Source organism: Myotis yumanensis, unplaced genomic scaffold (genome assembly GCF_028538775.1).
Source record: "Myotis yumanensis isolate MYYU_CA2020_CCGP unplaced genomic scaffold, mMyoYum1.0.hap1 SCAF_16, whole genome shotgun sequence".
Classification (NCBI taxonomy): domain Eukaryota; kingdom Metazoa; phylum Chordata; class Mammalia; order Chiroptera; family Vespertilionidae; genus Myotis; species Myotis yumanensis.
Genome location: NW_027223767.1, coordinates 3,441,639 through 3,468,131, shown reverse-complemented (window position 1 = coordinate 3,468,131; position 26,493 = coordinate 3,441,639). Strand labels below are relative to the sequence as shown.

The 26,493-nt window shown below is 42.7% G+C and overlaps 2 protein-coding genes across 14 annotated transcripts in view; one reads left to right on the top strand and one right to left on the bottom strand.

Moving 5' to 3' along the window:
- NCOR1 (nuclear receptor corepressor 1) overlaps positions 1–21,963 on the top strand; it is a 248,269-nt gene extending 226,306 nt beyond the window's left edge. For 10 of the 12 annotated variants that reach the window (XM_070393236.1, XM_070393244.1, XM_070393247.1 and 7 more), the window contains 9 exons: positions 1,140–1,268; positions 1,671–1,819; positions 1,971–2,194; positions 8,899–9,039; positions 11,052–11,194; positions 15,333–15,386; positions 15,832–16,053; positions 19,027–19,206; positions 20,909–21,963. In XM_070393236.1, coding sequence (XP_070249337.1) covers positions 1,140–1,268; positions 1,671–1,819; positions 1,971–2,194; positions 8,899–9,039; positions 11,052–11,194; positions 15,333–15,386; positions 15,832–16,053; positions 19,027–19,206; positions 20,909–21,096 — 1,430 coding nt within the window. In that variant the 3' untranslated portion in view covers positions 21,097–21,963. The remainder of the gene's footprint in view (positions 1–1,139; positions 1,269–1,670; positions 1,820–1,970; positions 2,195–8,898; positions 9,040–11,051; positions 11,195–15,332; positions 15,387–15,831; positions 16,054–19,026; positions 19,207–20,908) is intronic. The other 2 variants (XM_070393242.1, XM_070393245.1) reach the window with 2 other exon arrangements.
- Positions 21,964–24,394: 2,431 nt separating this feature from the next.
- Positions 24,395–26,493, bottom strand: part of TTC19 (tetratricopeptide repeat domain 19) — a 29,068-nt gene continuing 26,969 nt past the window's right edge. For both annotated transcript variants that reach the window (XM_070393248.1, XM_070393250.1), the window contains one exon: positions 24,395–26,015. In XM_070393248.1, the coding sequence (XP_070249349.1) occupies positions 25,882–26,015 (134 nt within the window). In that variant the 3' untranslated portion in view covers positions 24,395–25,881. The remainder of the gene's footprint in view (positions 26,016–26,493) is intronic.

The following is a 26,493-nucleotide window of genomic DNA, read 5'->3' as shown; positions in this document are numbered from 1 at the left end:
TTCTGTTGACTAGCTTGATGTGGTAAGCAGAGTTAGGATGTGGGCTCATAAACCGTGTGATATGTACCAGTGTGTATAAAAAGTCGCAAGTATAGTGATTTATTTTTGTTCCCCAAAGATAATTTTCATCCCAATTACCAGGTTCCTGTTCTCCTGAGTATCCTGGCACTTAGGCAGCTGTAACTCCCACGGCCTGGCAAGGGTCGGAGGAAAAGGCTGTGCTGCAGATGAGCACTGGAGGAGCAGGCAGGGTCCTGGGAGGAGCATTCATTCCCATCTGTGTACAGTGTCCAGGGCCCATTGACTGGTCACACTTGCTGATCATTCCAAGATCATACATCCTTTGGGCCTCTGGCAGTTTTCTCAGGTTCCTTAGTACAGTATGCAGATGCCAAGAGCACTCAGAAGTCAGAAGGTTCCCGAGAAGGAGGTCACATCTGCCTCTCCCCCATTCTCAGCTCTGAGGCCATGGCAGGACTCGACAAGCTGTCTGGACCCCTACTGCATAGATGAGGAGCCACATCTCAGGGGCCCTTCTCTGGTGCGGACATGCTCCCTCTCTGCCAAGGGAGTGATTGGCCTCCCTTCACACATTCCCTACCATTTCTGTTCATCTTCACAATGTGACATGGTGCAAAAAAATTGGAGTAATTTTTGTCAACAATACTACAGTGATTTGAGAAAATAAGTATATCATGTTACTTAATCTGTAGCTTTAAAATCATGGTAATGAAGCAGCTTTGTAGCCTCAAAGTTTTTCTACAAGCTGAGCTGACTGCCCCATAGAATTCAAGTTATTGGAAACAGTGAACTGTTGAGATCTACTCTCTCATTTGTTAAATTTGTTCTAATGAGTGTTTGTTTCCTGGCGATTTTCTTTTCCAGCTCCTAGGAGAATGTCACAAATCTGTTCTTTATTCTGCCTCACCTAATGGTCTTAGAGCCCAAAATTCCTACCAAGATTAGGAACACCGAGGAAGCAATTATGGTCCATTGAGCTCATTATTTTTTTATCATTAATCTGGGTGAACATTTCTGAGAATGAAAAATGAAAATATGCAAATAGATTTGAAGAACTTGGACTTCTGAAACTTTTCATAGGGTTAGTTTTAAAATAAGATTCTTTTTTTCTCTTGAAGTATCTTCTCACCGGTATGAAACACCTGGCGATGCTATTGAGGTGATAAGCCCTGCCAGCTCCCCCGCACCACCTCCAGAGAAACCACAGGCCTATCAGCCAGAGGTTGTGAAGGCAAATCAAGCAGAAAGTATGTCTTTTTTAGCCACCAGTTTATATGTTTTCATATTTGCATTTATCATTTGCTTCTAGTTGTCTGTCCAGAGCATGATAAGAAAAAATTTGTTTTATTGGTTTTGTTTTAGAGTAATCTACATTAATGAAAAACTATTTTAAGCTATTATTTGATAATTCATTTGCTTATTATATTTTAATATAGTAAATAGTTGGTATTAATTTTGTTTTGCTCACTTACGATTTCAATTTTTATTTTATATTAATCCTTTAGATTATTTATTCAGTAAATAAATATTTTTCTTCAAAATTAAGATATGAATTTTGTTTAGAGATATGTACTATATCCCTTTAAGTGTTCCTCTGAGTTTTGTTTGATCTTTGATAAGGTGTAAGACATCTGTCTTTCCTCTATCAGCTGACGCCAGACAGTACGAAGGACCATTACATCACTATCGACCCCAGCAGGAGTCACCGTCTCCGCAGCAGCAGCTGCCCCCCACTTCACAGGCTGAGGGGCAAGTGCCCAGGACCCACAGACTCATCACACTTGCTGATCACATCTGTGTAAGTTTTTTATTATTATTAATTTTCCTTATTTTTATCATAAAGAAGGCACATTTCACATAGAATCACAGTAATGATGTCTAGGTTTTTCAATGCTACATTTTTTTCCCAAGTACTCAGTGAATTTAATTAATTTTTTTCTTATTCACAGCAAATTATCACACAAGATTTTGCTAGAAATCAAGTTTCCTCCCAGCCTCCCCAGCAGCCTTCCACTTCAACATTCCAAAATTCACCATCTGCTTTGGTGTCTACACCTGTGAGGACTAAAACATCAAATCATTACAGCCCAGAATCCCAGTCTCAGTCTGTCCACCACCAAAGACCAGGTTCAAGGGTCTCTCCAGAAAATCTTGTGGACAAATCCAGGGGAAGGTATGGTCTTTATTTCACAACATATGGAAATTTCCCAACAGTAAGACTACTTTAATATATCTATAAGCTAGGGCATTCATTTCTTACACCTGATGTTTATTTACCTTCATTTCTTAGAAATGAGGGTTTTTTCTCTTTTACTCTTGGAATGTCCACTGATTGGGCAATTGATACTATATATTTTTAATGTGTATTCAGAAGTTGATTGCTACATTCTGTTTGTGGGTTTGCAAAGGTAGTTATGAAGAATGTGTAGTTTGGTAGTAATGTAGGGATACTTGGGATCATTTTTCTCTCTCAGTGGTTTCTATTGAGTTAGCAGCAACAGATGTTTAGGAAGCTGGCATTAAATACTGAAAATGAGGCCATGAGAGCTAACACATTTGATATGGCAGGGCCATCTCATAAAGAGCACTTTTTCTTACCCAGTGTTGTTAGTACAAGCAGACCCAGAGGAAGGTCCTGGGACTGAAAATCTACCTCTGTAAGCAGAGGGCAGGAAAAGACCAAAGAAAGAGGCTGACCATTCCAGTTTGGTAATTAGTAGAGTTTATTAAGGGAAACTTGCGTACAAAGCATGTGTTGGGTGTCTGCAAGATGAAGTGGATTCTTGTACTGCTTGGCAAGTGCCAGAGAATTACACAGGGTGAAGTGGGGGTAGTCATGTGAGTGCTATGGGACAGCACATGCTCAACCAGGTCAGGACAATGGCTTGTTCCAGGTCCCAGCATGTTGTAGGAGGCAAGGAGGGGTACTGGTTTATATCAGAGCAAACATTGATTATGAGCAGACAGTTTCCAATGGAGGTTTGAGAGAAGCAATCTCTCCTCCCCACCCCCCAACTCCCCTCATCTTGGTTCCAGCTCACAGGTCAGGCAGCAGGCCTGTCCCCATGCCTTAGGACAGCCTCTCCTTCACACTCCACTCCTCGAAGCTGGCTCTTATAATCTCATGCACCCCTCTTCCATGATGTACCCTAAGTGGTCAACAGAGGTTTTAATATGGAAGTAGCTTGCTTGGTTGCCAATTTGGACACATTGGAGACATAGCCTACAGCCACAATACAGCCACATACAAGAAAAAAGGCAAATTAAAAGAAATACTCCAAGTGTTAGTAACAGTTTTTTCTACCATGCCCCCCAAGATCCAAGCCAATGTGTTAATAGTCTCCTCAGCTTGTGGGTAGGTCACTCAAAGTGTTCACTTGGTTTTTTATGTGGGTACTAGGAAAGAGGAGAATTTGGCAGACTCATCTGGTATTAAACATAAAATGCTGTAACTCCTTCCACAGGAATAGCAGAAGTGTAAGGTCAGAAAGACAAATACTTAGTTGGGACTTGAGTTGGGAGGTTGTCTTCTATAAGCATTATACTTCTAGCCTGAACTTAGATGTTAATGTGCCCCAGCCTTGGGAATTTGGCCAGGCTCTGTAAACTCTACATGTTGGCCAGGGGAGGTGGTGCTATCTGTCATGGGGAGGTGCTCTCTGATGTAAAGAGGTGAATAGGGGGGGATATACCAGACCAGGGCCCCTATTTTCTCCCGTTTTAATGGTGCATGCCTCAGTCCATATCTAGTGTGTCTCCACAGGTTCTGATTGCATTAGAATAACAGGATCCCGCCCGAGGTTAAGGGGTTTCTCCCCACCATTGGGTGTGAAGGAACTGATCTATCTGGGTGGGACGTCCCACTACAAATTCCAGTAAGTGGTCCCCTTCCCAGGGACAATAGGGCTCAGTGTCCTTAGTATCATAGCTGTTGATCCATTTCAAGCATCGGGACTATTGCTACATCCTTTGTTTTTCATGCGTTTACTGTATTAGGTGTTTCAGCCTGAGTTCCTAATCTGGCATATGGGGCAATAGGCCCCACGGGTTGAGCATTTAAATGTGTTAACGCCTGGGAAGGTCCTTATCTTTGCCCACCAAGCCAAAGTAGGTTTTGTAATCACTAACTTTATCTGTTGTTTAAGAACACCATTTGTTTCATTCCACCTGCCTGGCTGCCTCTGATTTTATGGGAGGTGTACTTTCCATTTAATATTTTGTTCTTGTACCCATTCCTGTACATCATGGCCTTTGAAATTTGACCCTATGTATTCGATGGGAGTGCCCATACATAGTGCTTAACTTTTCTAGTCCCTTTACAGTGGCAACTTGATTAGCTCGCTCACATGAGAGGGCCTGAGTTAAACCAGTCAGGGTGGACACACACCAGAGCATATTTGGAGCCCTCACTCAAGGGGAGAGGGCCTGTGTAGTCAGTGTGCCAGTCCCTTATCCACTGAGGGCTTTAGTGGACGGCCCTAGATTCTTGTGGTTGTTGTCCAGGGTGTTGTTGGACAACAGGGTAGGACACAACTGCATCAACCAGATCACTGTATTTTCTTGTTAATCCCCACCTGTGGGTATTTTTTCCATTGCTTTTCAGAGAGAGTAGAAGGGAAGGGGAGGGTTAAAGAGAGCGAGGGAGAGAGTGAAAGAGGGAGAAACATCGACGCATCGACTGGTTTGCCTCTCGCATGCATCCCAGTCGGAGGTGGGGAGCGAACCTGCAAGCCAGGTACATGCCCTTGACCAAAAATTGAACCCGAGACCTTTCAGTGTGTGGACTGATGCTCTGAACACTGAGCAACACCAGCCAGGGCCAGATACTATATTTTAAAGGCAGCCTTGGCCTCCTTAAATATGTGCCATGCTATTGAGTCACTGTAGTGCCCACTCCTCTGGTGTAACCAGTCCGCCATGTCAGCTGACAGGTCAGTTGCTAAAGTGCATATTTTTGCCAAGACTTGTGCTTCCTGGTTACCTGGGGGTGGAGATACCCTATGGGCAGGGACATGGAATACCAGTACAATGAGGTCTGCCTCGGGCTCTTGTAGGAGAGCCCAAATGTTTTTCCACATCTCTTGGCCCCCATAAAGGTTTATTTATAATCATCCACCTCTCCTTTTCTCATTGTCAGAGCCATAGATTCAGTCATTTTAAAACAGCTTAACTGTCAGTGCATAGGATTAGTGGCCAGGGCTCATGTGTGATCACTAACCAGACAGCTCTTTAGCCCACTTGGCTACTGTGGTTCGTTCCTGTTCCTATCCAGATAGTGTCAGTGGATGGTTGGATAACAACTGCCCTCCAAGTGGGTAGATTACCTTGGCTCGAGCATTTGGTGTACCAGGCTCCAGCTCAGATGTCCCCTGTTCCTGTTTGACAGGTTACAGGGCCAACATGGAAATGGGAGCAGGGCCTTTGGCAGGTCTGTGTATTCAATGGGCCTAATAGTGGTTGCATCTCTAAAGACAGGGAGCCATTGGACAGTGGACTCTGCTGTGGGTCGTCACGCCATTTACTCAGTGCAGGAGTCTGGGCAAAGGCATTGTAAGTGGGGTATGAATGTTCACCAGTATCCCAGTACCTCTCACGGTTTTTGGTGTGGGGTAGGCTTGTACTTTATCTATGACGGCCTCAGGGACGGTGTGGATCTTACCCAACCATACAACTCCCAAGAACTCTAGAGCAGTGCCTGGACTTTGAATTTTCTGCGGATTCACTGCCCATCATCTCGTTGCAGGTGGTCCAGTAAAGCACACAGGATTTTCTGCAGCATCGGCAAATCTTAACAGATTAACATTTATGTCATCAATGTCACGGGCCCATTTCACTGGGGTTGGGAAAGAAAGCAGTGACAAACCATGGTCACCAATCCATTGAATATGGTGGAGCTATGTAGAGAGCCTGGAGGAAGCACTGGGATAGTCCATGTTGACCCTCCCAGGAAAGGCAAATTGATCTTGGGACCCAGCAGCCAGGGGCATGCTAAAAAAGACATTGGCCAGCCCTCGCCGGTTTGGCTCTTTGGCATGCAGACCAAAGGGTCCCAGATTCGATTCTGGTCAAGGGCACTTACCTTGGTTGCAGGCTCCTCCCCAGCCTGGGCCCTGGTCGGGGCTCGTGCAGGAGGCAACCAATCGATGTGTTTCTCTCACATCGATATTTCTCTCTGTCCTTCCCTCTCTCTTCCACTCTCCCTAAAAATCAATGGGAAAATATCCTCGGGCAAGGATTGAGAACAAAACAAAAAAGAGACATTGGTGAGGTCTAGTATAGCCTGTGTTTCTAGAACCCTAGCCAAATTATGTAATATAGTGGCAATATTAGGCACAGCCACATGAATAGGGGACACTACCTTATTTAGCTCTCCATAATCTGTCCATTCTTTAAGAGCCATCAGGCTTTTTACTGGCCACACTGGTCTGTTAAAGGGACCAGTCAACTAACCGGCTCCCAGTTGGCATTGCCTCTTGGTACTGATTTACTTGTACTTAAAGGCGAATTCCCTGACAGAGGTTTGTAAAGTCTGGCTTTGCAAGATGTTAATGCCCAGTATGTTTTTGGGATTGGGGAGATGAAGACCTCATACTCCTGGTGGTGGGAGCACCCAATTTGCAGAACAAGGGGGACTTGCTGACCATTACAGTCTGGCCTCCATAGCTGCCTCTAGCACTGGGGAGCCAGACAGTTTCTGAAGATAACCATATATTAGGGCAGCAGTCGCCAACCGGTGGTCCGCAGACCACTGTGGTCCGTGAGGTCTGAAAGGTTGGCGACTGCTATATTAGGGCACATTCAGTGTGTCCACTGAAGCAATTACCCTCTTTATTTCTGGAGGACCAGTGGATGGTGAGTTCCACATGAGGCCTTTGATTGCCCCTATGACCCTCACCTGAGGATGATCTTGGCCTTCATCCTGTGTGAGGTGGGGACAGCACCCAGCATAGGATGAAATTCCAGAGGGCTTCCCTGAATCTGTTGATGTGTCCACTGGGAGAGCCGAGGGTATCAGGTGGAACTTGTTTTGGTTTTAAAGCTTTCCATCCTGCTAGTGCTACATTAGGCCAATGATCCGTCTTTTATTTCGAAATGTCTATGGCAACCAGATTGTGCCATGTTGCTTTTAGGGTCTCCTCACAGGCCATTTCTTCTCTGCTGCCCTTACTCCCACCCTTTCTTTCCCTCTGTCCAAGTTCTGAGTCTTTCCCCAACTTGTAGCAGAGGTGCTTCTCCAACCTGCCTGCCAAACCCTCAAGTTAGCAAAGACCATAAATACGAACAGCCTGGCTGGCATGGCTCAGTAGTTGAGTGTTGACCTATGAACCAGGAGGTCACCTTTCGATTGCAGGTCAGGGCACATTCCCAGGTTGCGGGCTCGATCCCCAGTAGGGGGCATGCAGGAGGCAGCTGATCAATTATTCTCTCTCACTATTGATGTTTCTATCTCTCCTTCTCCCCTCCTCTCTGAAATCAATAAAAATATATATATTAAGAAAGAAGTACAAATAATTTAAGCTGAATGGTCTTCATTTAAAAAAAACACACCCTTATTGTGGTATTTTTTCAAACATATACAAAAGTAGAGAGAATAGTGTGATATGCATGCATGTACCCATTGTCCAGCTTCAGTAATCACCAGTGTAGGGCCAGCTTTATTTTATCCCCACTTGCCCGTCCTCAAACTAGATTGTTTTGAAGCAAGTCTTGGACATAATCATGTCAAGAAGCTGGATGATGTTAAAGATAAGATGAAACCAAAAGAAAAGAAATTCAGTTATCCAAGGAAAATGTAAAGCTCGCAGAGCCTAGCCATGGCTCGTTCTCGATGAAAAGTATCGTGTAGCAGGCTTTGAGCAGTTGGTGACATTTATGAAAAGAAAATTCATTTTACTTTTTCACTTGTAATTCCTACATTACTACAACTGTGCATTTGAATGAAAATTATTACACTCCTCTCATTGGTTTTAGTCAAATACTTGGTTTTACAGTTTAAAATAAAATGGCAGCAAAATAGAAAAGGTAGTAAGTTCTTTATCTTTCATGGAAGGCAGTAGGTAGATACTGTTTCAAGTTTTATAAATCAAGAAAGGTATGATTATTTAGTTTTAGACATAACCATCAAAGAAAAGAAAAATGGTAAAAAATGGCTACCTATAAGAATTGGGTAGGGTTGATTGGGAAAGGAAATCACAAGTAATATATATATAAGTTATATATTTATTTATTTAAACTTCACTATAATAGTAATAAAAGCAGATGTTAAAGGTCCTGGGTATGTCTTAATATGAATAACCACCAAGCCAAAAACTTGTTTTGGTGTATTTATCTCACATTATCCCACCAACATGGTATCCAAAGCAAGAACATTAAGTCTCGGAGGACCGCTTGTCTCTGAGCTGCTGTGACTGGAGCCTGTCTTGACTCGGACAAACTCCTTAGGTTTCGGTGTAGTGCTCAAGTCCTTTATCTGTTCACTGAATGGGGAAAGACCTGGGAGGACATGACTCAAAGTCAGCAGTAAACCCCTGAGGGCCACCAGGAGCTGGCTCTGGGTGGATGTGGGACTGATGCCGAAGCACGGACGGACCTCCTGCCAGAGCCTCGGCTGCTGGCTGTCCCTTGTGCTGTTTGTGATGCGATTCCCAAGTCCGGCCGGCATGCATGGATAATCCAGCAGTAAAAGACTTTTTTTTATAACCGTGTATATAGTGAATACCTAAGGAAACTCTTTTTTCTGGTATAAATTGGCAACTTTTGTTCCTTTTCTGCTGAATGAAGTAATGAGTTGACTGGTTTTTGTTGAGAGTAAGCTGTAGGTGAACTGTAGGTGAGCCCTGGGAGCACAATCTAATATTTTATATGTTACACTATTAGGCCTGGAAAATCCCCAGAGAGGAGTCATGTCTCTTCAGAGCCCTACGAACCCATCTCCCCGCCCCAGGTTCCAGTTGTGCATGAGAAGCAGGACAGCATGCTGCTACTGTCTCAGCGAGGAGCGGAGCCCGCAGAGCAGAGGTGAGCAGCAGGCACTTCCTCACTGGCAGCGCTCATTCATGAATGTGTCTGTGGGTGTTCAGTGCCTTTCCATCTTCCTTAAAGTCAGTGCCTTCTCTAATACTAATAGATTTTAATGAAAGAATTGTTATACTTACATAAGTTATAGAAAAAAAATTGTTCATTATTCTTCTTAAAATTAAGTCCTTTTGGATCTTTCTTTTAAACCGTGATGTCTGTGTGGTCACCTACTGAATTTAACCACCATTTGAGTGCTTACCATGTACAAGCCTTGCAGACTGCATATGGAGGGAAGTTAAGGATGAGCACCTGTGCCAGACTGCTTTCCATTATTTTTTCTTACCTACTTCTGACCGTAACTCAGCCCTGTGGATTACTGGAACTCTCATTGGGATTAGACATCTTTGATTTGGTGCCTCTCCAGTCCACTTCTGCAGAGTGATTTGTCTAAAACTCACAGAGGCAGCCCACTCAGTGGTTGAGTGTTGACCTATGAACCAGAAGGTCATGGTTCGATTCCTGGTTGCTAGTTCGATCCCTGGTGCGGGGGGGCGGGAAGGGGAGGGGCGGTAGGAGGCAGCCACTCAATGATTCTCTCTCATCGTTGATGTTTCTCTCTCTCACTCTCCCTTCCTCTCTGAAATCAATAAAAATATGTTTTTAAAAAATAAAACTCGGAGGCAAGCACTAATTCATTAGCATGGCCTTTGGGTTCCTTTATGGTCAGGCTTTTACTACTCATCTCATTTCCTGCCACGTCACCCCGTGACACCTTCCACTGGGGCCCTTAGAGGGTGAATACATGATCTGCCCACTGTCAAATCAAGGAAGAGGGGGAGCCTGGTTTAAACCAAGGTCTTCTCACTCCAGACTGTTAGTGCATTTCTTTCAGTGTGTTGTAAGTTATTTACTTACAATACACTAGAGGCCCAGTGCATGAATGGGGGGGCGGGGTGTTCCTCAGCCTGGCCTGCACCCTCTCGCAGTCCAGGACCCCTCCCCCAGAAGCTGGGCTCACAGCTGGCAAGCGCACTGACCACTAGTGGGCAGCTCCTGCATTGAGCATTTGCCACCTGGTGGTCAGTGCACGTCATAGCAACTGGTCATTCCGCCATTTGGTCAATTTGCATATTAGGGTTTCATTATATAGGATATTCATAGGCAAACAAACAGATGTTGGTACTTTTCAATGAGAGGAAGAAAATTCATTTTTGAAGAGGGAATGATTTTAGATGAAATTATGTATGTTTTCTCCTAAGTTTATGTATTTTTTTCAGGACATTCCATTTTTCTATCACTTCATTCATCTTTCTTGGCAAATAGTAGCTTCAGACATGTTCTCATGTTTGGATGATGAAAGAACCCCATGACCAGACTATTATCTCCAGCTCTGGCTCCAGTTAGATCCTGGTATCTTGAGCTGTTAGAAGACACTTGTCTTTAAATGTTTGTGTAGGAAGCTTCCAGTGAAATATGAAACCCTTTACAGGCAGCAGCCCATTCGGTAGGAAGCTCTGAAATAGTCGCAGCAATTTCTACAGGTAGTTACTCTGTTCAGGTCCAATGTTGATTGCTCAGGTCTGAACTCTTACTATTTTATAGGCAAGTGTGCTACTTATTATCATTTTATTGTACTTTAGAGTAATTCTGCTAGTAAAATAGTTTACAGTTCATGTGGTACCTAAACTTGTCAGTGTTTGTGCTGTTATGCATACAGCGTCGTGAACTGGTTCTTCGTTTTTCTGTTAATGTTTGCTGCTTATTCATTCTTTGTTAAGAATCCTTGTTTTGGATGATCTCCATTCCAGTCCTCATTTTATGATTTCATCTTTGTGTCCTCAAATCTGATGTACTAACTGGCTTGTGGTCACATGTTGCTCGTTAGGGTTGTAACCAACCACACACCAGACAGGGAGGTAGTAGTTCTCCCAAATACGCTGTTGTTATCATTGATAGGAAAGTCCCCCAGGTTAGGAGTTCATGATAATAATAGACAACTGTGTTCCCAACAGGAATGATTCCCGCTCACCCGGGAGTATAAGCTATTTGCCTTCATTCTTCACCAAGCTTGAAAACACGTCACCCATGGTTAAATCAAAGAAGCAGGAGATTTTTCGTAAGTTGAACTCCTCTGGTGGAGGTGACTCTGATATGGGTAAGTGGGATTTCTTTCATAAACCCCCAATAAAGCATGCATTGATAATGATATCTCCAATGTTGCCTCTTGTGTAATTCTTGTGTTTAGGCTCTTATAGGCATGTATCTAAAGTTCCTTCTCAAATGTCTGCCAGTGAATGAAGATTTTTCTATTAGGGAGCAAGAACTTACTGCATCCTGAAGCTACCCATTTTCTCTTTTAATAAGTGCTGATTCTAGGAAACTTTTTTCTGATTTGGGGCTGGGTTAGCATTCCATAGTTTCTTGCCCACTGGTCTCTACCTGACCTCTCTTCAGCTACTTGAAGACAGGTCATGTCCTTTGAGTATTCTCATCGCTGTCAATATCCACAGTGGTTCCTCACACGGCCTGTGCTGAGTATTCATCCCATCTCAGTGGCTCTCCACTGAGACCTTTTCTCTCGCTTAGCCTTTCAGTAGGTTCTCGGAGAGTCCTCATTATTAAGAGAGTCTAAGATTGTATTAGGGTTTTTAGCAACCTGTGTACTGTGAAGTTATAGCGCACTTAGTATCGATATAAATATCAAGGTCCCTTGATGTGCTGCTCTTGGTTCACACCTGCCCCTTGCTGTCCTTGTGCAGTTAACTGGCTCCAAGTACAGGGTGATGCAATCTGTGCTTTCTTCATTCTGGCTTTTTCTGGACCTCAATCCAGTCATTCGGCATCCATCTGCAGATCTGATAAACTCACCAGCTAGGAATACAATCACATCAATAATAATGGTAGATGCTCTTGACACTGCGCTAAGCATGTATGTACCTGTGTATGTTGTATGTATGTATACATACTAACTTAATCCTCTCAACAACCTTACATGCTACTACATATTATCTCCACTTTGTAGTTGAGAAAACTGGGACTCAGAGGTTTATTAACTGGTGCAAGTTACATAATCAGTAAGGAAGGAATGGGGCTGTGGGTCCCACTTAGTTCTGTACTTATAGCATCACTAGAGGCCCAGCACATGAAATTTGTACACGGGTACAGTCCCTAGGCCTGGCCTGTGATCAGGGCCATCTTCCCCAGCTGCCAGCAGCCAGCACCCCCCCCCTATGCCCCGCCCCCCGCCACCCACCCCTGGTTTCCTGTTCACCATCAGGCAATCAGAGCCTGCTGGCCAGGGGAGGGACCGAGAGGTTGGCTGTTCCCACCTGCTCGCTGGCCCCGCCCCTGCCCCAAGTCACCCTCTGTGTGAGGTGCGACCAGCAGGGTGGGGGCCTTGGCCTGGCACCGCCCACATCCCCCGCCACCCACCGCTGGTTCCCCATTTGCCATCGGGTGATCGGAGCCTGACGGCCGGGGAAAGGGACTGAGAGGTGGTCAGTGTGCCTCATAGTGACTGGTCGAGTGGTCGTTCTGCCGTTAGGGTCACTTTGCAAATTACCCTTTTATTATATAGGATTATTATATAGGATTACCGAGATCGTTGGCAAACATCCACTAGGATACAGCTCTGGCACCCAAACCTTTCCTCTGGGTCGATAAGCATCATTAGTCAGGACCGTCCTCACACTGTGTTGTTTGGCACACTCCCTTATACTATCACTCAGTCTTACTTATCCACTTTCCCTCAAGTATATCCAGTGACATAGAAACTTTGTCGAATGTCTTGCAGAACTCTGTGTATACCACAGTCTCCTTTTTTTCTCTGATCTAGGATCTAGTCTCCTGACTCTTAAAAGAAATTGTGGGTATGAACAGTAAACTGCCAGGTGGATGTGTGTTTGCATCTGTGACAGTTGGTGACTAGTAAAGGCTGAATGTCCAAGGGGAAAAGGATGAGCTCATTGCCACTTATTATTTGTGAACTTACCCTGGCTCTTAATTAGCAGATTATCTTAAGTGGCAAAAAATCATCTAAAAGATCAATGTTTTTAGAATGTTGACCAGGATTGCTACCAGCTTACAGGTATCTTTTTTCCTTTTTAAAAAATAGTATAATTACATTAATCTGTCTTCAAGCTTTAGTCATTTCATCTGTTATTTTCAGCTCCTCAAATGTCACCAGCAAAAATATAGTGCCCTTGTTTTCTGACTCTCAGAACCCAGCCATGAGTCTGTCGGAGCGTGGAGACATACGGGCTTAGCGTAGCCAAGCATTGTTTCATGTGTGTATGGTTTGCACTCATCCTCTCCAGGCTTTGTGTGTGTTTCAGTGGGAAAGGAGTGCTCGACAGGAAAATGCCCCATATGAATTAAAGAAGTCCACTTTATAGTTTTCTTCCCTTAAGTTTTCCACTGTCCTTAGGAGTAGCTCTCTCATTCATTAATTTAACTACTTATTGAGCTACTACGTTGAGTGCTTTTGAAATGACAGATGGTCTCCACTTTCTGAAAATGTATAATGAAACAAGTATGGAAGATAAAACGTATTAATGTGTTAAGGCCACAGAACTAACAAAATTGCTTAAGTATGGATTGTTATTTTTGTTTTATTGCAAGAACTCAGTTTGATTGTGGAACGGGACAATTAAGGAATTATATTAAGCAGCGATTTTCAGCTTTTTTGATCTCATGACACACATAAACTAATTAAAATTCTATGGCACACCAAAAAATACTTTTTGCCAATCTGACAAAAAAAAAAAAAATAGGTATGATTTTGATTCATTCCTACCAAACAGCTATTGTTGTGTTGGCTGTCGTCATTTTTTATTTGACAATGTAAGGGAAAAGAAGTCAGTGCCCTAATAGTCAGGTGTTGCATGTTTTAGAAAGTCCCGCAGTGGCACACCAGTTGAAAATCGCTGGTACTGAGGAGCCAGGAGCCTCATGGGACTCCAAGGCACATTCAGTTCTGACCAAGAAGTATCACTGAGAAAGATCAGCAGTTTTAAGTCGGAGGTCCAAACTTTCATATTGTATCCATCACAACTTCCTGGTTGCTCCTTCACTATGTGAATAACAGAAGCCTAGGAAGGAAATTGGTGCTTTTACTAAGCTACCCACGTGATTCTCACTGAACTGGAAGCTCAGTAGGTAAAAGAAGTGCCTTTTATGTCCAGTATCCTACAGTATTGCCACTGGCTACAGGACATGAAATTGTTTTCACCTGACCATTTTTGATCAATAAGGTGATTTTTTAATGATTCAATCAAATAATTGCTCAGTAAATGCTTGTAAAATGAATGAATGAGTCCTGTTTCACAAACTTTTGTGAAAACTACAAAGGCGTATTTATTATCACTTTGTTATTTCAGGTTGAGTGTTTACCTGGCTCATTAGTAAATTGACTGTCCTCAGTTATTGTCTTATAGTTCTTTCTGAAGATAGGTCTCCCCTCTTGCCAGTTTAAAGCTCTCTGATGACGAGTTTATTTCTAGGCACATGCACCCTTCCTGCCCCCATCTTCACAGATAGGTTTCATCTCTTGGAAAGAATCCATCCTCCTAAGGTCTCATCCAGAATCTTCTCCGGGACACCATTTGTTTAGCCACCCACTTCTTACATTCTCCTTTCTTTTTGCAGTTGTTTACATGAAGTTGGGGGACATGATGAAAAACACCATTTATGTTACCAAATTCCTTGTTTCTGGCACAGTGCTTTTTATAGGTAGTTCCCAGGTTGTCCCAGCTGTTGTCATTCAAACTATACAAATTAGAGATTGTAGTTAGCAGGAATGAAAAGAATCACCAGGCAGAATGTGTGTCTGATCCTGGTAATTGACAAAGTTTCCAGTTAACCATGGTAGGGAAACACAGCGTCCTTTTCATACTACTCATTAAGCTGCCTTTGCCTGGATCTCATCTCAGGCTGCCTCAAGCTTGTTGACATCCATCTGCAAGAGTCGTCTAAGCCACACTTCCTTCTCCAGCAAGCCTGGACTCCGATTCTGATAGCGCCTCTCCTGCTGGTGTTTCTCTAGCAGTGCAGTCTCTTTCCTTCTGCTGTGTTGTATTGGTCCTGTTTGATTTTCCTACCTCACCCCAAATTTTCCTGATTTCCTTTCTTTAAAAAGATTATTTCTTTCACTTTATATTAATGGGTGAAAAATAAAGTTGAGATCATGGAAAAGAAAACAGTCAATTTTATTGTGGGATTTTTTTTGAGACTATCATTTTTTGATGTACATGATTATCATATTTCAATTAACTTGAATGTTTATTTAAATACAGCAGCTGCTCAGCCAGGAACTGAGATCTTTAACCTGCCAGCAGTCACTACCTCAGGTAAGATTATTTGCAATGAAATTGGTATGATAGCAGTCAATCCAACAAATATGTATGGAGTACGGACTGCATCCTAGGGGACTACTTCACTAACAAAAATGATTAACCGCTCGTAATTTAATCAAGGAGATAGCAATAAACAGTGAATTGAGATTCAATAAATACATGTTGAAAAGATAAGTGAACAAAGAGAAAACGATTAAAGAACAGCACAGAATCTAGGAAACAAAAGAGAAGAAAACTGTCTTAGTAACTTAAGCACAAGTGGGTGACAGTCATTTAGCCAAGAAAAACACATTTCCTTGAGTTATTGGTGGATTTAGATGGTCTTTGTGTGGGCTCTTAGTGGTGTACTCAGTGAACTGAAGGACTGTGTGTAGTCTGTTCATTTCTGTTTCCCGATGGATCTCAGAAATAAGTAGAATGTTGTGTGTGTCTCTTTCAGGCTCAATTAGCTCTAGGGGTCATTCTTTCGCTGATCCTGCCAGTAATCTTGGTCTAGAAGATATTATCAGGAAGGCTCTCATGGGAAGCTTTGATGACAAGGTTGAGGACCATGGTGTTGTCATGTCCCAGCCTGTGGGAGTGGTGCCCGGTGGTGCCAGCACCTCAGTTGTGACCAGTGGGGAGATGCGGAGAGAAGAAGGGGACCCATCGCCTCATTCAGGTAAGGTTTGCATTTTAGTGCCCTTCTCTTTCTTTCCCAAGGAAAAGCCAATTTATTCCCCCCAAGTTCTAATGCATCACTAAGAGATTTCATTTACATGTGCAGAATAACCTCTGAGGGTTTTAGTTACTTAAAATAATTTTTTATCCTGCTCAGACATTTTAGTCACATGAACAAAAATAAAGACAAAATTTTTCCCAGAATGTCACCCTCCAGCATAGCTGTTTTTACTTTTGTTTGCATCTAGTCCTTATCTGTGTACATACATTATAGTTATAACACAAGTGCAATTTCATATTCTGCTTTTGAACAAAAGTGACTTACTATTGTAATAAAAATGATAGTTTATCATAAAAGAATTTTATACCATAGAAAAAAGTAAGAAGGAAAAAAAAACAACCTTTAGAGATTACATTACCCAGAAAGCTAGTGTTCTTTGAGGAATGAGCATCATTGCGGACATGTCACTGGATGGACACACATAAAAGGGAAAAAATGAAATCATCGTGTACATCCTATTAAAGCAAGCACACACAAACGAGTGACACTCAGCTTTTAATGTTTGTTTGTACCTTTTTTAAAATATATTTTTATTTTAGAGAGGAAGGGAGAGGGAGAGAGAGAAACATCAATGATGAGAGAGAATCATTGACCGGCTGCCTCTGGGCATGCGCCCTGACCGGGAATTAAACCATGATCTCCTGGTTCATAGGTCAACAGTCAACCACTGAGCCACACCGACTGAGCCGTAACTTTTTTTCTTAATCTTTTGAGAATTTCTCTTATTCTTAAAAAATTACCTGAAGGTCAGCATTATTTCAGGTTTAGTTCAGGTTTATTTTTCTGTTATTGTCAAGGAAAAGATCTTACTAAGGTTAAGAAAAAGATTAGAGATTAGAGGTTTTTATTGTTTTTACCTAAGTATATTAATTTTAGGACAATGGGGGTTCACTTCCTGCTCTGAAAGATGAGCTTTGTCTTCCCCTTCCTGCTCTTACCTTTGATTTTCATTCATTCAGTGTGTATTTTAAGGTTATAACATTGGTGACTATTACACAATTATAATTACCCTGGTTGTATCATCCATTTTTAACGGCATTTCTTTAGGTGAGGTTTTCACACTCCATTTTCTCAAAGAGGATGCTATCATCCAAGAAATTCCATGCTAGAGAATATCTCTTTGTTGCCTTTATCTGTGAAATGACAGCTTGGCAGGTTATAATACTCTTTTTAAAAATATATATATTTTATTGATTTTTTTACAGAGAGGAAGGGAGAGGGATAGAGAGTTAGAAACATCGATCAGCTGCCTCTTGCACACTCCCTACTGGGGTTGTGCCCGCAACCAAGGTACATGCCCTTGACCAGAATCGAACCCGGGACCCTTGAGTCCGCAGGCCGACGCTCTATCCACTGAGCCAAACCGGTTAGGGCAGGTTATAATATTCTCAACACATACTTTTCTCCAAACATCCTATAGACTTATTTTTTTCTGACATTCATTGTTATATAAGAAATAAGGCCAGATGTGCCCCCCAACCTTGGCCCTCTTTAGCAGGTGACAATTTTTCTGCCTGAAGAGTCCTTTTTTTCCTCAATTTCAATTAACTATCAGCATGTGTTAGTATTCATCATTTTGTATTAGATTTTCCTGACCACAGGAGGGGCGTTGCATTTTCAGGTAGATTTTTATACTCAGAGGAATGTTCATATAAGTGGTCCGCTGAGTTATTTTCTCTCTGTTAGGCTTTCCATTCCAGAAACATGATGATCTTCTTGCTAGATAGTCTTGTCTTCCATATCTGTTACCTTCTAATTACTTTAATCATCTTGATCTCTTGCTGTTGCTTTTCCTGTATCTCTGAAAAATTTTTCCTTTGTGCTAATAATTCCCTTTTTGTTATGTCTCTTATCATCTTGGGTATTTTGTTTCCTGCCTTTTCACCTCATTCTTGGATTATCTCTTCTCTGAGCTTCTTTTGTAAACTGGCTTCGTGTATTTTGAAGTTTATCTTCAGTGTACGAAGCACCTTCTCCCCCTTGTTCTATTATGTATTCTCTTATCATCAAGGACTTGCATTTCTTTCCAGATAGTTGGAGGCATAGGAGTTGCTTTGTACCCACTTTTTTTCTGTACCCTGAAGGGCATGGGGCAGGATGAAGTGGTTCTGATGGGCGAGGAAGATGCTGACAACCTAGTCCTAGGCTCTGATCTCTTATGAGCTCTTTTAATGTTTTATGTTGGAGCCCAGCTGGGGCTTCCCACTCCTGGGAATTTCTGCTGAGGTCCAGTGGTGCCCTGGAGGGGTTCCATTCTACGTTTTTTGTCCCTTTGACACGTCTCCTTGGGTGGTGTAATAGCTCTTCTGCATGCTTCTGAGTTGGTGGGGGAGGGGTAGTGAGGATTTAAGAGTTGTGTCAACCTGCTTTGATTTCCTAAGCCGTTTCTGTGCTCCAGGCCAGGAAAGAAATGATGTTCCACAAGTTTTAGTTCTTCGTTACATGTTTTTAAGTTTATGGCATAAGGACATACCTCTTTTTTGTTTTAGTTGCCATAAGTATATTCTGGCTTTCTTTTGAATATTTTTACCATTGGATACTACAATCTGGGATCTTCATGCTACCACTCAACTTTTCACTTAGCATTATATAGCCATCAGCATTTTGGCAGGATTAGTTTGGTTTTTTGTTGTTGTTTTTAGCATTTAATCCTTCCCCGGGGATATGTTTTTATTGAATTTTCAGAGAGAGGAAGGGAGATTGCAGGAGGAGGGCATGGATCGCTTGCCTCTGACATGCACTCTGGTCAGGGATCGACCCCAAAACATGGGCATGCCCCCATCAGACATCGAACCTGTGACCTTTGGTGCACAGGACACCTCTCCAGCCAGCCAAGCACACGGCCAGGGCTTGGTAGGTTTGAAGTTGAGAACATAATTACTATAATCACCAATTAATTTATTTCACCCTTAGGAGGAGTTTGCAAACCAAAGCTGATCAGCAAGTCAAACAGCAGGAAGTCCAAATCTCCTGTCCCTGGGCAAAGCTACTTAGGAGCTGAGCGGCCCTCTTCAGTCTCCTCGGTGCATTCAGAGGGGGAGTACCACCGGCAGACACCAGGGTGGGCCTGGGAGGACAGGCCCTCTTCTACAGGTGAGGGGCTGCCTGCTAGAAGATGAGTCTTAAAGTCCTTATAGTAATGCCTTGGTTAGGATTTCTAAAATAAGAAACTTTGCTTGTAAAACTATATTTCCATTACTGTGTCATCAATAGGCTCTCTTTCCAGAATAGAAATTGAATACATGTAGCCTTAAAAATGTCAATAACACAGGGTCTGATTACCATGAACAGAGGAAGAGCTATGCGGAAATTTCTCATCCATCCGCCCTTCTATGTTATGTTGGCATTTGCAAAGCAAGTGTGTCTGGTTTCAGTTGTGCATGAATTAACTCTATCTAAATGTGAAGTGCCACTCCCCCGGCAGCCTCACCTGCAGCCTTTCCCCGACATCCCTCCAGGGTTCTTAGGGAACAGGGAACACTAGGGTATCCAAGTCAGAGATGGAAAGAGCAGTTTAAAAAGACACTCGCCCGCCCTAACCGGTTTGGCTCAGTGGATAGAGCGTCGGCCTGCAGACTGAAGGGTCCCAGGTTCAATTCTAGTCAAGGGCATGTACCTTGGTTGCAGGCACGTCCCCGGTGGGGAGTGTGCAGGAGGCAGCTGATCGATGTTTCTCTCTCATCGATGTTTCTAACTCTCTATCCCTCTCCCTTCTTCTCTGTAAAAAAAAAAAATCAATAAAAATATATATTTAAAAAATAAAAATAAAAAGCCACTCGCCCTCCTTTAGGTGCACTGTGTCCCTACAGACAGATGAAAATAGTTCTCTAGCATTTGTGCCCGTTTGAAAGCTGCTTTTTTAAAAAGACTTAATAATGGTGTCTTTTAGAAAACAGACTTACCCTTTTTTAAAAACAAAACTGGGATGTTTGCTATGGGTTAAGTTTCAGAGAATTATAAGCCACCCTTTCCTTAGGTGTTAATGTACAGATGTCAGTGGGAAACTCTGAAAGGTGCCCTCCCCTGAGGACATGTACATTTCACACGGGTGTTGTCAGCATAATTGAAGACTCTGATTCCTAAAATTCTCACACCAGATGTGAAGTCCTTATGTACTAGTTTGAAGACTTGCCTAGATCAGTGATTGTCCTCAAATCTCTCTTAGGGAAGGAATTATTAAACCATTCATGAAATTACTTAATAAAATGGTATGCTTTCTGTTAGATGTTCTTAATCTGTAGGAGACTTTCTGGGGACAATAAGATAATTTAGAAACTGACAAAAGGTAGCAGTGCTATCATTAGATTTGTGTATCCCTCTTCTACATCTTGTACATTCATAAAGCTGCCCAGTGTGATCCAGCAGATGACACTCATCCTGCTGCCCGTGACCTAGCCAATTCCTGGGTACTTCTCCCCTCCTCCCGTGGGAACTGTGTCCCTGACTGTGAGAGTCAGGAAGTTCTGGGAGTAACCAGACTCCTTTGGTTAGAGCTTCGTTTCATATCCAGAAGTTCTGTTATATTCTCTGGAAACACCTAGTTCTAGACTTAAAATCCAGGCCTGAGCTTTCATTTCTGGACTCAGCAACCCTCACCTCACGTGTGTATTCATTTTTGACCTTTCTAGACTGCTGCATTATCACTGGCTATAGTCCAGTGGGGAAGCTTGGCCCTCTGTGTGGTTTCCTTTTGCTTAGTTTTACAAGATCATTTTAGTATAATCCTGGCCGCCTCCATCCTGTGAAAACAGCGACTATGCTCATGACAGTGAACACCTAATTTTTCTTTTGCCAGGCTCAACTCAGTTTCCTTATAACCCTCTGACTATGCGGATGCTCAGCAGCACGCCACCAACCCCGATCGCATGCGCCGCCGCCTCTGTGAACCAAGCAACTCCTCACCAGCAGAATAGGATCTGGGAGCGAGAGCCGGCCCCGCTGCTCTCAGCGCAGTATGAGACGCTGTCGGACAGTGATGACTGAGCTGCACAGAAGAGGGATCTGGGTGGGACCATGCGTGGAGGAGGGATCTCTAGTTTTTGGTGGTTTTATTTTTAACTGCAGATAAAAACCTGCCTTCCCATGACTTATGCCCAGAGACTTTTCAGGAGAGCCTGGACCACGGATGAGGAAGAAATGATGGAACTGCAGAGTCAAATGGGGGAGAACTGCCTTTGATACGAGCAGTTCGGTGGATTATAATAATAGTGGAAGGTTGGAATGTAGAATTTTTTTAAAGTGGACAACTCTTATTCTTACATCTGTAAAGAAAACCATAATGTCTTTAAATCACTCTTCTGTAAATAGATGATCTTTTTGCAGTGTTGCCCTTTACTGTAGTACCTGGTGGACTTGTGTTGAAATCAGAGCATCAACTTCGGGGGTGACTTTTTAAAACCTTCTTGTCTATCTTTTTAACCCCGGCCTTCTAAACAACCTCACACAGCCCAGCGTGTAATGTTGGCTGTCACGGGCATTGTACTTTTACCCTATTGTTTCCTCTAAATTCAGGTTCCCAGGTGATATTTAAAATCTTGTGGAAATGTTTAGATTTTTAACACAGACCCTGTTGTGAAATCTGTATATTAATGTGTTAAGGTCAAGATAGAAGAAACAAAATTCTGCCATACTGTAAATTTCCAGGCAGGCTTAGAAATTTTTTTAATTAGGAGCACTGAAGCAATATTACTGCATGGGTGTGTTCTAGTTGTTTTTAACATTTCAAAGGCTTTTTTGTGGCGCGCCTCGCTGTTGTGCGCACCGGGGATCTAACTGCCCTGAGTGTTCTTTTCTGCTGCATTGGATGCAGCACCAGAGCTTTCCTTCCGAAATAAATTTGACTGCCCTGTCCATAGGCACAGTAGGTTGTGATTTAAGGCTCTTGCTCTCTCAGGACTCAAAGGAAACACTTATAATTGTACTGAGTTCGATGTATATTACCGGCTGAGTTAGAAGACAGGATTTGTGTAGCACCTTGGGCTTCTAGATTGCTTTGTGCTGCATGTACTGACCTTAGCGGTGAACACACGGTCCTTCCCTTCTCTCTGCGCTAGTGCTTCCTCCCACTTGACTCCCTGTGGGCAAGGGTTTGTCGTTGAATGTTCTCACGTCTCTGAATCTCAAGGAGCAAATAACGTAAGACTGAATTTTAAACTGATTATGGTACTGAAGGGTCAGTTTTTCCCTAATAATTGCTTTTTGAATTTTTAAGATTTTTTCATACAACTTAGGCATAGTTATTGCATCATCCTTCTGCCGCATTTAGATGCTGAGCAGCTTGGGGAGATGCCACTATTACAAAGGGGAGTAGTCTCAGGATGGTAGAAATCTGCACTTCACAGACTTTTCAGTAGACCTCAACTTTTTACAAAAGTACTGAAGCCTCTGAGGAAAGCAGATCTGATAACCACTGACGACCTTCTTTGTAATGAAGCGTTTCATGTGTGATCAAGACCTTAAGACCTTCACATCACCCTTAGCACTGCTGTCCAACCCTATTTATAGATAAGGACACATGTTCCTACCTTGCCCGTATAGTTAAATAGGCAACAAAGACAGGCCATGAACTCCTGTTTGTCTGAAGTGAAAGCCTTCACTCCTGTTGCTATTCCACTCTTGTATACCTGAGGTCCTCAAAATAAACCTTAGGTCAGGTTTAGTGATCAGATTTCTACTATGTGGAAAGTTGGTTTCACTTTATTATAAATATATCCTACACAATTTAATGTGAATGAGAAAATAACTGAATGTTCTACGTAACAGTGTTCTGTTTTTTTGGTTTTTTAGGTACTGTCATTAATAATTTACATTGTCAACTGACCCAAATGAGATTATGATGGTATTTCCCTATGACCTTGAAGGTCTTAAGCTATTCCAAGTCAGAATAGTTTCTGAGAATACATCAGAGCCTAACTTGTCATTTTGCAGCCCCACCTAACCCCCGCAGTGAGCAGCTACTATCCCTCACCCCATCCTTGTCACAGTGCATGTGTTTCCTTCATCTGCCTTCACCCAGAGAAGAGATTTCCGAATTCTCACATGCCTTACCTAAGGAGCAAGTCTGGAGGCTAGAAGTCCGCCTCAGCATGACTGGAGGTGGCCAGCACAGCACTGAGTGACCGGTGACTTGAAGTTGGCTGTAAACCAGGTGTGACGCTCCCTGCAGGCTGAGATCTCAGTGTTCTGAAGTATTTTTTGCCAATCTGACAAAGTAATAGGTATAATTTTGATTCATTCACACTGGACGGCTACTGTTGTGTTGGCTGTTGTAACTTTTTTTATTTAACAACCTAAGGGAAAAGAGGTCAGTGCCCCTGACTAGTCGGGTACCACATGTTTTAAAAATTCTCGCAACAAACAGGCTGAAAAAGCCATTGATTTGGGTGCCACTGATACTGGGAAATTTCCTACAACAAAAAGGGATTCAGAGCTTGATTAAGTCAAAGGTCTACTTTTTCGGATGTCGCATGATTTTTCAGCACCAGATTTTCCTAATACCCTCCATGGAAGTATTCTGACAGCCCAACTTCCAGAGCATGTTTGTAACGGGAGGTTTCATAAGCTTTCATTTTGGTATGCTGAGTGATCCTATTTTAAACACACGCCCTAGCTGGTTTGGCTCAGTGGGTAGAGCATCAGCCTGAAGGGTCCAGGTTTGATTCCATTCAAGGGCACATGCCCAGGTTGCAGGCTTGATCCCCAGTAGGGGGCATGCAGAAGGCAGCCGATCAGTGATTCTCTCTCATCATTGATGTTTCTCTCTCCCTCTCTCTTCCTCTCTGAAGTCAATAAAAAACATTAAAAAATAAAAGCATGCCCTGAACACTCTAGAATGAGAATACCCACAGGAAGCGACCATCTTTCTGAAAACTAGTTTTTCCAGCACCAGGTCCATGAGTTGAATCATTGTGGAGGATCAAAAATTCTTAATAAAACCTGAAGTGAAAAACCTAACTTCCAGTAACTCCTGCAATTGTGAAAAGGTAAAAATATTCCCAATGCAGAAGGTGAGTAGTTGACTAATTTTTTTAAATCATCAATAAGAATGGGCTACACTGAAACCTAGTCTGCTTTACTACACTTTATCTCTGAGTTAAGACTTAACTAAAGGAATTAGCTGGCTGGTCAAGAATAGATGAGCTTAAAGTGAGAAGAAGCTTACATCTGCAAAATACAAAATTCTAGCTTTAGCCAAATCTCTAATGGTTTGAACCTTAGTATTTTATTTTTATTAACTCCAGTAAGTTACTTTTTATGAGCAACTCAAAAATTACGGCATATGTACAATATTGTTGTAGAGTAATTTATTATGAAAGGGTTTTTCCAGTATGTACATAGGAACCAAAAATATAGTTTATCATTCCCACTCATAACCCAACCCCAAAGGCATACCAGTAACAAGTGTTCCTTCACGGTGCGAAGAAAAACTGCCTTCCCCGAGGCCACCAGGTCTTTGCAAGGTAAAACACCCATCTATGCATCTTGTATTTAGACAGTCCGACTTTCAGTGGTTTGACTTAACAATTTTTCAATTTTACGAAGGTGCAAAAGTGATAGGTACTCAGTAGAAACTGGCGGGGTAAACTATTTACTAGGTTAGGTGTATTTAATACTTGTTTTTAAACCTTCACCCGAGGATATGTTTATTGATTTTAGAGAGGAAGGGAGACAGAAAGAGAAACTTCGATTGGTTGCCTCCTGAAAGCTCCCCAACTGGGGATGGAACCTGCAGCCCAGGTATGTGCCCTGACCTGGAATGGAATCCGCACACTTGGGTACGTGAGACAACACTCCAGCCAACTGAGCCACCCGGCTGGTGCATATTAAATGTGTTTTTGACTTAGGGTATTTTCAATTTATGACGGGTTTATCAGGACATAACCCCATGATGAGTTGAAGAGTATCTGTATACACTTTCTAGTCTGAGGAAAAATGATAGAGTTCTTTCAACACAGCAATCTATTCATTTAGATCATTTGACCAAATACCTTCTCCCGTGGCCAAGAAAGAATCTCTTTTGTCCTTTACTTTACAAATGAGGGTACCGAGACCCCATTCCAAAGCCAGGACTTGGGTCCAGGCCAGCGACTCCTGCTGGGCCTATGGTGCACGTCAGCACCCCAGGAATGCGGTAGGGCCTACCCTGTGGTGAGGTTCTGGGTGCAGGTGGCTGCTCCGTGATTTGTTCTTATGGCAGAGATGCCTGTGTGAATTATACACCCACCCAGGGGAAACTGACCCATCTTAATCTTAATCTACAATTAGACCTACATGGAGCACCTAAGTATGCTACACTGAAAAATTACTTGACATCTTTAGAAGTCAAAGTCAGGTGTGAAAGTTGCTTTTCCTGTAAAAAACAAGCGGCGGTGCAGTGTTTAACCTGTCCTGCACAGAGGCCAAGCTGAGGACACTTGGGGATCAAGGACAAAGGGTTTAAGCCAGTGATTTTCAACTCCATCTTGTGGCACATAAACTAAATATGAAAATTCTGCAGCACACCAAAAAAATATATTTTTTGCCAATCTGACAAAGTAATAGGTATAATTTTGATTCATTCACACTGGATGGCTACTGTTGTGTTGGCTGTTGTAATTTTTTTTATTTAACAACCTAAGGGAAAAGAGGTCAGTGCCCCTGACTAGTTGGGTACTGCATGTTTTAAAAATTCTCGCAACAAACAGGTTGAAAATCGCTCATTTAAGCCATTGATTTGGGTGCCACTGATACTGGGAAATTTCCTACAACAAAAGGGGATTCAGAGCTTGATTAAGTCAAAGGTCTACTTTTTCTGGACAGCTCGGCCAATTCTTTCCTGATGTGCTGTATTGAAACCTCATCTCTTTTGAGCTTTGCTTGCTTCAGTGCTTCCTGGTAGATCTCTTTTGCTTGTGCATATCGTTCTAAAATAACCCAGAGAGAAGGGAGAATAAGAAAAAAATGTATGCTTTTAAAGTGATTCTGAAGAGAAAGCACTAGTGATGATGCAGGTCGGTGCTGGCTCAGAGAAGTTGTAAGGGGGCACAGGTAGAGAACTCTAGCCCAGTGCATGCTGTGGTTCTCCTACCGCCCAGTACAGCCCTGGGGCCCTTACTCCACTGACCCAGGGCTTCACTCATGGGGAGAAAGGACCTGTCATCCAGGCTTCTGGGAATTTATAGGTGAGGCCCTGAGTACTATGCCACAATCTGTCTAACAGACACTGACACTCCATCTTACCAGCTTCACAAGTACACAGTGAAGAACAAATTAAGTTGTACATGTGAACACATTTAGAAATCTGTAAAGCACTACAGAACTGAGGTACTATCATTGCAAAGTTCTCTCTGCATTGATGTGGTTCAGCAAGCTAGTGCAGGACTACAGAAGTTATGTCAATTG